The sequence below is a fragment of the Notamacropus eugenii genome, chromosome 3, assembly GCF_028372415.1.
Source record: "Notamacropus eugenii isolate mMacEug1 chromosome 3, mMacEug1.pri_v2, whole genome shotgun sequence".
In the NCBI taxonomy this organism is placed as follows: Eukaryota; Metazoa; Chordata; class Mammalia; order Diprotodontia; family Macropodidae; genus Notamacropus; species Notamacropus eugenii.
The window spans coordinates 202,483,844-202,495,912 of record NC_092874.1 but is presented as its reverse complement, the minus strand read 5'-3'; the positions used below and the strand labels follow the sequence as shown (position 1 = coordinate 202,495,912).

Sequence of the window (12,069 nt, the reverse complement as noted above, 5' to 3'; positions counted from 1 at the left end):
GACAACAAGGCTCCGCTTTTCCTCTCTCTTCTCTCCCCTCCCCCTCTCTCCCCACTTATACTTCTACTTCCAATCTCTTATTGTAAGATCTTTGCCTCCTTGGGAGATTCTTCGCTCCCTCCTAAGGAAGAATTCCCCTGCACTTGTAACTAGACCCTGAAATAAAGCTCAACCCTTGTTCGACTCTGGAACGTCCTTTCTCTCATACGAGCATCCGGTTTGGCCAACCGAAGACCTCGAGATAGAGGTAAGAAGACTCGGGTAGCCCTCAGGCCTCTAGGCCTGGCACTATCCCATATGCCATTCAGGAGCAAGAAAATGCCTAAGAACATTTCTCCTTATTGGTCAGAAGCAGATCTATGATAGCAGTTTCCTCTATTGCTTCTCTTTTGGCTTGTTTTAAAATTATTTTTTGTTTTATTATGAACTTGACAAACATCAATATTTCCAAAAACGACAGACAATAAAAGAGGACTGTATAAAGAACTGTGAATCTCTATGACAATACAGGTTGGGTTGTAAAAAAGTATTTATCAAGTACTAATAACCTTCCCTGCCCGTCTCCAAGCAGTTCGAAATGACTTTCTTCCACTTTTCTCCATAAAATGGGGATAATAATAGTACCTAACTCTCAGTGTTGTTGTAAGGATCAAATGAGACAGTATTTGTAGAACACTGAAGCACTGTGCCTGGCACAATCTAGGCACTATGTAATAATAGTTATTATAAATACATAATAATGAGTATAATAACATGATAATAATATTTGTTAGTATTATTGTTACTCTATGTATTGTTTTGCCTGTTTCATTGATGTGCTCTTCTTTTTTTTCTTCTTTTGTTTGCTATCCCTAATGTTAAATTCCCTCTCAAACACACTCCTTCCCCAAAGCCTTCTCATTTAGCAGATTAAATATGATTGAGCAAAAAAAAAAAATCCATATATTAATTGTGTTTGAAAATACATGTCTCAGTTGGCACCTGCAGTTCATCACCTCTATGTGAAGAGGCTTCATCATTAGCCTTGTGGAGCCTTGATTGGAATGCTTAAGTCATTCTTTTTTTGAGAAAAAAATATTATTCTGAATTTAAATACCAAATAAAATGAGCAAGTCTGTATATAAAGAATCAGTGACAGAATCTCAGAGTTAGAAGGGACGTCAGTGGCTATTTAATCCAATGCAGAAACAAAAAGACTCTCTACTATAACATATCCAACAAGTGGCTGTCTAGCCTCCAGACGTTCATTCTACCTATATATAGTATGAATTCTAAGGAAATTTTTTCTTGGCATAAAATCTAATGGTACTTTTTTTTTCAATTTCCTCCCAGTGCTCCTGGTTCTGCCCTTTGGAGCCAAAGAGAACAAATCTTCTCCTTCCTTCACATGCTAACCCCTCATTTATCTGAAGATAGCTATTATCTCTTCTACTCCAAGATAAATGTGCCCAATTCCTTCAACTGATCCTCATATGTCAGGGACTCAGGTTCTTCACCAACCTGGTTGGCTTCCTCTGGACACTCTCCAGCTTATCCTTGTCCTTCTTAAACTATAGTGCCCAGAACCAAAGACAAATTCTCCAGATGAAGTCTGATGAAGGCAGAGTACCACTGGAATTCCTGTAGACTCTGCCTCTCTTACTGCAATTCAGTTGCACAGCAGAATGAAAAACAAGTTTTGAGTTGAAGAACTTGAAGATCAACTAACTGTTGCCCACTGATGCTGAGTCAGTTACAAAACCTGGTCTGCGCTTCACTTCCAGATTCCTGTGGCTCCAGCTTTGAAATTCATAAGGCTAGAGACTGCTCCTTTCACCAGATACCATGAGTGAAGTAGTCACCAAGATTCCCCCTTTTCTTTTCATCTACATTCCAAAAATTCTTCACTGACTATCTTTTCTTCTCTCACTCTTTTTTTTTTTTTTTGTGGTAACTTCATTACTATCCTTTCTCTTTCTCCCCCAGTTTCCCACCCCCATTGAAAAAAGAAACAAAACAAAACTCTTGTAACTGTAATTGGGGCCTAGTGCATGCCTAGAACCCATTATTTTGCTTGGCTCCTGTGGTCTCTCCCATTGGAGGATGCTAGTAGAATAACTTCCTGGACATGTAAAAGAAAGTGTCTGTTCTAGTTGGCTATAATCTCATGGTAGAGAGGAGACCCTTTACTTGGCTACAAAGACATTTAAAAAAAAAGTCCATCAGATTCATTTGCCTCATTGACATCTGGGGGATGCACATCTGGACATCTATGTGGTTGGTTCAATGCTGAGTAGATACCAAGCCAAGGCGGTCTGGTTTCTTGTCTGAGAATAGAGGGGAGGAATGACCCCTCCATGACTCTGAGTCTATCAGAGAGAGCTCAACATGGTCTGAGAAGCTCAGGAGGGATGAGGTTTTCTTCAAAGACAAACTGATTTTCTTTTCTCTTTCTTTTTTTCCCTCCCTCTTTTCCCCCTCCCTCCCTCCCTCCCTCCCTCCCTCCCTCCCTCCCTTCCTTCCTTCCTTCCTTCCTTCCTTCCTTCCTTCATTCCTCCCTTCCTTCCTTCCTTCCTTCCTTCCTTCCTTCCTTCCTTCCTTCCTTCCTTCCTTCCTTCCTTCCTTCCTTCCTTCTTCCCTCCCTCCTGGAAGGCCTTCTGATCACCAAAATCAAGCACTTAATGAGTGCAAAGAAAGCAATAATCTTTGGTAAATTATGCAAGATGTTTCTTGCTTGCTGAATCTGTAGAACTTTGTATCTGAGAATGTTCAAGTACATGTTGACCATTCTGAGACTCTTTCCTGTAGGGTAATGGGGAAGCAGGTGAAAGTACAATGATTATAGGCTTCCCCAGAGGCTCCAGAGGACCACAGAGATGGGGAATATTAACCATGTATTAAAATGCACTCCCACTTATTTACTGAGGACAGCAGAAATTTCAAACAGATGATGTGTAAAGAGAGTCTGGTACATACCACCAAGGTCTGTATTTTCCTGTTCAAGAATACAGAACATTTAGCAATTTTTTCTAGACACTTTCTGGTAGCATCATTTGGACATCTGCTAATAATCTCTAGACACCTGTAGGATTTGTCTGTTTTGATAGGACTTGGAAGGTTCAAATCCTGGCAACATACTCAGAAGAGCAGCTGTTCCTTCTTACATTCTTCCATCATGTCACCCAGAGGTACCACGATCCCCTTCACCAGGGATCGCTGCCACCACTTCTGAATTTCTCTCTCTGGCCTGAAAACCCCCATGGATTCATACAAATTTTTGTTGTCTAATTTTGAGTGGACCATCACTGCGACAAGACAATCTTTCTATTCCCAAATCATTTTTTTTAGCCACCTGACAAATGAGATGCTCCAAAACTTTATTCTTTTCTCAAGTTTGCCACAGCAGACTTTTTCATGTCATCTTCACTAAGGTATCATTAATAAAATCTAGGCCATTTGCCTCCAGCTTCATCTTATCCCCATCTAACGTCCCCCTGCCATTATCCTTTACTATCTCCTACTTGAATGCAATTCCTGATAAAAAGATGACCCTTGTTCCTGCCAAGGCTGACTCCTCTACATGTATCCTTGATCTTATCCCCTCCCACCTTTTCCAAAGGATTACCCCCTCTTTCATCAACCCTGTCTAATTTTTAATGTCTTCCTATGTCCTAGTTACACATACTCTGTCCCTGTTGCTGACAAAAAAGTCCCAAAATAAGTCTTTCCATCCTAAAACACACACACACACACACACACACACACACACACTTCACTAAATACTACCATCCTGACTGCTACCCTGTATTTCTTTTCCCTTTTCAGGCAAACTCCTGCAAAAAACTATCTATACTTACTGTCTCTACTTCCTCTCTTCTAAGCTCTCTTGAATCTGATTCCCAAATCTCATCATTCATTTGAAACAATTTCTTCAAAGTTTCCAATTGTTTTTTAATTACTTCATCAAAAGGTTTTTTTCCTCAGCCTCCATCCTTCTTAACTTGTAACATTTGACAGTGCTGGCCATCTTTTTCTGCTTGATGCCCAGAGACCATTCTCTGGGCTTTTGTAACAGCTCTCTTGATTACCCCTTTGCCTGTCTAAATCCTTCTTTATCTATGTCATATATCCACTAACTGGGGATGTACATCAAAGCTCTGTCTTGGGCCTTCTCCTCCCCTTTCCTCTTCTTTTCTCTCCTCTTTTCTTTCCTCCTCTCCTTTCTTCTCTTTCTATGCTCTCTAACTTAGTGACCTCAGCAGTTTTCAAGGTTTCAATTGTTATCTTTGATAATAATTTACAATCAGAGCAATATGATCCTATTCCTCTGCTCTTCCCTCTTTAACTATCTCAGATGACTGGCTTTTGTACTTTCTTTTTCTCATTTTAATTATTTCTTTATGATCCACCCTCTAAAGCTGATTTGTTTTGCTGGGACTCCTTCCTCCTTAATGATAACATTTAAAATCATTTTTGGACTTTAACAAAGGCCAGAGCTTGAATTAATCAATCAGAAGAAGAGCCTGGATCTAACAGTTTCTTTGTTCTCTGAAGTAAACTCAGAGAATATCTCTTCTTATGTCAACAAGGCCAGATGGGGCTGACTTAGCATACTTTATGAGATCCTTAACCAGAGATACTATCTTGAATAATAGAACTTTTTCCATATCCATATCTATAATATTTTGTGGACATATACTATGTTATGGCATATTAATGGTAAAGAAAACATAGATATCCTAGACTGTAAATTCAATTGACGCTTTGTCAATTCTCTTATCTTATTGTATTCAAAACCTATTCAATTAAGAAGATTCCTTTCTCAGAGTGCATGCAGCACAGCCCAGGAAGCAGGGAGCACATGCAGTGCAGCCCAACGTGACAGGTACAGGACCCTGAAAAGACTTCAGGGAGCCACCAGCAGCACCAGTTCCCAGATTGCTCAACCCACAAACAGCTTCAAAGTTCAGTGGGAGAGTTCCTTCACCCAGGAGAGGGGAGTTAGGTCTGGACCCTCAGCAGCCACTGCAGTGGCAGCTTCCATTTTTGAAGTCCTCTGCCTAGAGCTCCTGGGGGAATTGAGCAGCTGATCTGAATCTCAGTCCTGAGCTCGGTTCTGACAAAGAACTCAAAAGTCAAGTAACTGGCTGAGAAAATGCCCCCCAAAGGGAAAACAAATAAGACAATAGAAGGTTACTTTCTTGGTGAGCAGGTATTTTTCTTCCATCCTTTCAGATGAGGAGGAACAATTTAGGTCTTCAGAGGAAGACTTAAAAGTCAAGGCTTCTGCATGCAAAACCTCCAAAATAAATATGCAATGGTCACAGGCCGTGGAAGAGCTAAAAAAGGATTTTGAAAATCAAGTAAGAGGGGTGGAGGAAAAATTGGGAAGAGAAGTGAGAGAGATGCAAGAAAACCATGAAAAGCAAGTCAACAGCTTGCTAAAGGAGAGCCAAAAAATGTGGAAGAAATTAACACCTTAAAAAATAGACTAACTCAAATGGCAAAAGAGTCCCAAAAAGGCAATGAGGAGAAGAATGCTTTAAGGAGTGGAATTAGCCAAATGGAAAAGGAGGTTCAAAAGTTCACTGAAGAAAATAGTTCTTTAAGAAGATTCCTTTCTCATAGTATAGTTAAACACACATAGAGACCATAAATCTGAGGAACACAGACACCCTTGCATTGTCCTAAAACAGATTTAAGCCTGGTCATTCTTGTGTTAGTCAGTCAGAGGTTTCCTTCTGGCTCTGTGGCCATGTAACTGCTAGCTTTAAGGCAATCAACAATATGCATTTAACCTGTTTGCCTTTTTTAACCAAAATTACAGGTTGACATTAACTTCTTTTCTCCTTTCTCTTCTCCCTACTTGTTTCCGTAGTGAATTTTATGCAAACACTTCTAATTGCTACAAAGTATTTCTTTCTTGGTTCCTCTTGTATTTTATGGTTGTATTCCAAAGACTACTCTTTCATCTAGAATGCTTGAATATTCTCTATTTTATCAAAAGTCCATTTTCACCATAAAGGATTATTTTAAAGTTTTTTTTTTTTTTTGGAATAAGTTATTGTTGTTTGTAAGCGTTTTCCTTTTGGAGTACCATATTCCAAGATTTTCTCTTCTGTAAAGTAGTTACAATTGGTTTTATTTGACTGCCTGTAGCATTTTTCTTGCAAGTTCTAGATTTTGACAATATTTCTAGTGTTTTCTATTTGAAAAAAATTTGGAAGTGACAAATGGATTCTTTCTATTTTCCACTTTGTCCTCTAGTTATAATAGATCTATGTAGTTTTCTCTTATACTTTCTTGAAATATGGTTTCTAAGTACTTTTGTCAAGATTTTCAGAGAATACAAAGATTCATAAATTTTTATCTGACCCACTTCCCAATTGTTTTTGATAGTTGATCTCATATATTTTAGTCTTGATTTTTTCTAATATTTCTTGCTATCCTATGAAATCATTGAGTTATGTTTGTTACATTCCATTTTTCATGGAGTGTCGGTAATCTTTATTGTACATTTTGCTTTAAGTTATTTCTTTTTTTCCCCCAAAGAGGCTCTAATTACATTTTTTTCCCTCTTGCTTTGTTTTTTCTAGAATGCTTTGGAGTCCTTGTGGCTATACCACATTCTCTCTGAGGCCCTGCTTGTACTTAGTGGATTACTTCTTCTGGATTAACCTCTTGGATGTCTCTTCTTCTACAGTGCTTACTTGTATTTGGAGTTACTTTCTATTTACTTATCCCTCCTGCCTCAGCTTCTGGATTGAGACTTTGTGCCAGAGCTAGGTTCTACCCCCCACTTTAGATGGAGTAGACATGCCCTCTTTGGTCCTATTTCTTCAGCGGTCTGGATGCTGCTGCTAGTATAGCTCTGAATGAATTGGCTGGGATAAAGCTCAACTCTCTGACACAATCCCTGGCTTCTGAATCTCCTGGAAGTACAAAAAAAGTAATAGCCTTAGCCCATCTCTATCTTCTTCTCTTACACAATCCCCACTTGTGAGTTGGTGCCATCCTCTGATGACACTTTTAGTTTCTCTTCTAGAAGGAATGCCAATCTCCACTTGGTACATATGTAACAGCTATTTGGCCACGACAAATTCTCTTTATCCTTCACATTGGCCGTAAGTGAGAGTCTGAGTTTTCAGGTCCCTATTAATCTTGGTGGGAGCTCTTGTAGGTCTCTCTGGTAGTGAACTGTTGTTATAAACTGTCTGATCTTCTCCTGGCTACTTCTAAGGAAGACTTTATTTATTTATAACAGTCTTTTGCTGAGCTGTTCATGGGTATTTAATTGGCCATTAGTCATTTCCTTCCAATGATCCAATCCAAATAGAAGCTGAGTACAGCTTGTATTTAGCAGGGGATTTATAGATCTTCATCACTGAGGTTTACACCTCCTTGCCCCTTCTACTCTCCCACTATATTAAATCTCCAAGTTTTCTACTTTTCTCCTGTTCTTTGACTATTTGCCCTTCTTTTTTCATAAATGGGCATACACATACTTTTTGGGGAAAGATATTTCAACAATGTGTCCCTCAACGAACCATCTCATTATTTTACAACAAACTGTAAGTTCTGTCTGTGGTTCAATTCACACATGTTTTTTTCCTACCTGCAAGCCATATTCCCCAAACTAGCATGGGCAAATTTACTGCAGGTGAGCACTTTGTTACAAGATTGGCAAAAATGAAGAAAAAAAGATGGAGTTTCCCAGAAAAAGATTTCTGGGGTTGGGTTATCCTCGTCTTTGATTCTTGCCTGAATATGGAATTCTCTTTGGGACAGTCAGCTTCCTTTTTACAGGGAAGGCTGGGAGGTGATTTAGAGGTGGATTTAAAGCCTGAATGAATACAGGGAATAGGATTTAGGAGCTAAGAAAGGGAGAGGCATCTTACATCCTGCTGCAGTTGGTCCACTGAGTATGTTATCTCCTTTGCTTTGGGCTGGCCATAGTTCTCAGTCAGAGTCTGGTTCAGATGCTGTTTCAGCTCATCACTTAACTGGGAAAGAGAGAGAGGGGTGGGGTGGGGGAGGGAACAGAATGAGAAGGTATAACTCAGGCACCACCTGCTTTCAAGAACCTTAACATAGCAGGCCATGTACACCCATCCACTGCTTAAGTTCATGGTCCCGTACCTTACGATGAGTTGATCAACAGTCATGGTATCCCTTGGTGTTGGTTAGAGTGTAGCCCTTTGCCTTAGTTTCCCCAGTTTTCCCAATTTCATACAGAATCAGTCCCCAACTCCTTAGCCTAGCTTTCAGTGATCTCTATCTGGCCTCAACCTACCTACTCTCAGGGAGAGAGCAAGGCTGGTATCTCTGCACAGCTCTGTCCAAATCATACACAAGTCAAGACATCGCACTTGAGATGTTATTGGTCTTTAAGAACCAAGTATGAACAACAACAACAAAAATTCTTCATGAGGTGTCTGTACAGAGAGGAGGACTTTCAAAGCAGGTGACAGGAGTTACACCTGCCCTCCATATTCCTTACACTGGGGCTCACTACTATTATGGTTAAAGTTTAAGCCTACTCCTATGAGTGCTGTGGGTATGAATGTGAGGTGAATCAGAGTCTTAGGAGAAGGTTTTGTTTACCATGCTATGTGCAAGGAGAAGTAACTGCCTTCTGGGCACCCAACCTGCTGATTCAAAAAGAAGCTTCCAAATGATACTGTTTCTTCTTCTTCTCTTTCTCTCTTCCTTCCTTCCTTCCTTCCTTCCTTCCTTCCTTCCTTCCTTCCTTCCTTCCTTCCTTCCTTCCTTCCTTCTTTCTTTCCTTCTTTCTTTCTTTTTCTCTTTCTTTCTTTCTTTCCTTCCTTCCTTCCTTCCTTCCTTCCTTCCTTCCTTCCTTCCTTCCTTCCTTCCTTCCTTCCTTCCTTCCTTCCTTTCTTTCTTTCTTTCTTTCTTTCTTTCTTTCTTTCTTTCTTTCTTTCTTTCTTTCTTTCTTTCTTTCTTTCTTTTTCCTCTTCTTCATCTCCTTCTTCTTTCTTATCTTTCTCCTTCTCCTTCTTCTTCTCCTTCTCCTCCTCATCTGTCTTCTCCTTTTTCTTCTTTGTCTCTTCCTCCTCCTTCTTCTTTGTCATTGTCTTCAAAGATTTAATTTCTTATGAGACTTATAGATGAATTTTCAGAGCTGAGAAAACCCTTAGAAATCATCTATGGCTCTTCCATATCATTGGTCAGGAAACTGAGGCACAGAGAGATGAAGTGACCTTCTCAGGTAAGTGGCAAATCTGGGATTCAAACCCAGCTTTCCTGTCACTAAATTCAGGGTTAGTTAGAGGGTGAGAGACTTGGTGTTGATGTTGAATTCCTTGCCACATCAGCCATAGTTCCTTGCACACAGAAGGTACTCATTAAATATTGACTGATTAATTAGGTTCTTAAATCATTGACTAAATTATTGACCCTAGGGCTGAAAGGGCAATAAACTCATCCTCTGGTTTTAGGGAAGCACTGCCCCACAATTATTCCAGAATGAGACTCTGACCTTTCTGTCTGACATAGTCACCCTGCAAGTTCTGGTCCTCCTACCTCTTCACTGGGTTAATGTAACAGCCTCTTGGTTGGTCTCTCTCCATCCAGCATCTCCCCTTTCTAATCCCTCCACTTCACAGATGCCAAAAATGATTTTCTTAAAGCGCAAGTCTGGCCCTGTCACTCAATAAATTCTAGGCCTTCCAATTAACTCTAGGATCAAATACAAACTCTTCTCTTTGGCATTTAAAATTCATCATAATCTGGCTTCAGCCACTTCTCTGGACTTATTATACATTACTGCCCCTCATGAACTACCCAGTCTTGCCAAACTGGCCTTCTTGACATTCTTTCGCCCCATCTTCATGTCTTTGAATAGGCTGTCTCCCATTCCTGGAATGCACTCCCTTATGATTTCTGGCTCTCAGAATTCCTAGTCCTTGGCAAAGGTCAGATCAAGCCCCACCTTCTACATGAGGCCTTTCCTGATCCCTCCAGATACTGGGGCATCCCCTTACATTAACTTGCCTTTATTTGGTTTATATAATCTTCTTTGTATATACACTTGTGTGTGTATGTGTTGTTTCCCCTGCTAGAATATGAGCTTCTTGAGGAAAGGAAATGTTTCTTTTTTATCTTTGTATTTTAGGGCAAGGCTTGGTACACCATAGACACTTAACAAATGATTGCTGACTGAATTCTTTTTAAGAATCTTTGCTAGGAATACAATGATCCAAGACAAGAATTCCAAACGATTCATGATGTAAAATTCTATCCACATCTAAAGGAAGAACTGATGGGCTCTGAATGAAGATGGAAGCATACTTTTTTTCATTTTCTTCATTATTTTGTGTATTTTTTCCTTTTGGTCTGTTTCTTCTTTTACAACATGACTAATAAGAAAACATGTTTTTACAGAATTGCACAAATATAACCTATATCAAATTGCTTACTATTTTAGGAAGAGGGGAGAGGAGAAAAAGAGGGAGGGAGCAAAATTTGGAACTCAAAATTTTGTAAAAATGTTAAAAATTTTCTTTATATGTAATTGGAAAAATACTATTAAAAATGAAAAAAAAGAAGAATATTTGTTAGAATGAAGTAGCCAAGTAAAAGTCAGAGGCACAGGGACCCTTGGGGAAATAGCAATCTCTCTGTCTCTCTATCTTCTCTCTGCCCCAATTTATTCCCTCTCCCTGCCTACTCACAGGAACACATAAAGATAAGACCTTGGAGGAAGATGGTGGAGGCAGAAAGCTAGCTGGTCTACTCACCTTTTGGTAGTAAAGATGGGCAAGAACTCCAGCTACCAGCTCAATGAGGAAGATGACAAGCAACAGGCAGAAATACTAGAACAAAGAGAGAATACAATCATTTGAGTTGGACTGTAGAAGCTGAGGGTGTTGGAAACTAGACTAATAAGGTAACCGACTGCTTACACCATCAGCATTGACCTTATGGGAAGGGGATGTGAAACAGATGGTTCCAATCCTGAAAGGGCTATTCTATAGAGAAGGGAGTAGATTTAGTCTGTTGACCTTAGAGGGCAGGAGTAGCACCCAAGGCTGGAAATCATCAAGAGGCTGATTTTGACTTGGTGTAAGGTAGCTATTCCTAACCATTGGAGTTTTCCAAAAATGGAATGAGCTACCACCTAAAATAGTGAGCTCCCTGGTACTAAAGGTGTTCAAGCAAAATTCCTCAAGTTGGGAACGTTGCATGTGAGAGAGGGCAGCTATTTGTACTCAAGTTCTCCTGATTGCAAGTCAACACCTAGCTAGTTGTTGACTTGGAATCAGGAGGTTGCTGTTTGTTAAGTTGTTTCAGTCATGTCTGTCTCTTTGTGACCCCATTTGGGTTTTCTTGGCGAAGATACTGGAATGGTTTGCCATTTCTTTCTCCAGCTCATTTTACAGATGAGGAAACTGAGGCAAACAGGATTAAATGATTTGTCCAGGGTCGCACAATTAGTAAGTGTCTGAGGTTAAATTTGAACTCATGAAGATGAGTTTTCCTGAGTCTAAGCTCAGTGTGCCACAGAGTTGCCTGGAATCAGTAGGACTTGAGTTCATAATCTGCCTCAGGCAGTATTAATTCTGTCACTTAACTGGTTTCAGCCTCAGTTTCCCAATCTGTAAAAGGGAAATAATAGCACCTACCTCACAAGGTTGTTGTAGAGATCAAATACACTTGCAAACCTTAAAGGTCTATATAAATGCTAGCTGCTATTATTATTATATTCATGATTCATGTAACTAAATGATCTTTGAAATCTCTTTCAACTATAATGTAATAATATCCTTTGCCTAACACTGTGCTAGGCACTATGGATACAATGTTTTCTCAAGAATTTTACAATGTAGATGGGTCATGTATAGTATGTGCTATACTTTTATAGGAAGGAGAAGTTTTGTCCTCCTACCCCTAGAATTAGCCTAGTGGACTAGTAATGGGCCTGTTCTATGGAGGCCACTCTAGTCAAAGCAAAAGTGTCCCTGTGCCAACTGCTTCCATTCATATCATTCTAATAAGTTAGGAAGTCACCTCAAGGCTCTGGTTTTGAGATTAGGGGAGAATTCTGCTTGACCCAGTTGTTTCTCTCTG

At 39.8% G+C, this 12,069-nt stretch overlaps 1 protein-coding gene across 2 annotated transcripts in view; it reads right to left on the bottom strand.

Annotated features, from left to right (window-relative positions):
* TSPAN11 (tetraspanin 11) overlaps window positions 1-12,069 on the bottom strand; it is a 159,896-nt gene that overhangs the window by 19,302 nt on the left and 128,525 nt on the right. For both annotated transcript variants that reach the window (XM_072654004.1, XM_072654005.1), the window contains 2 exons: window positions 10,740-10,814; window positions 7,878-7,982 (listed from right to left, as the gene is read on the bottom strand). In XM_072654004.1, coding sequence (XP_072510105.1) covers window positions 7,878-7,982; window positions 10,740-10,814 — 180 coding nt within the window. The remainder of the gene's footprint in view (window positions 1-7,877; window positions 7,983-10,739; window positions 10,815-12,069) is intronic.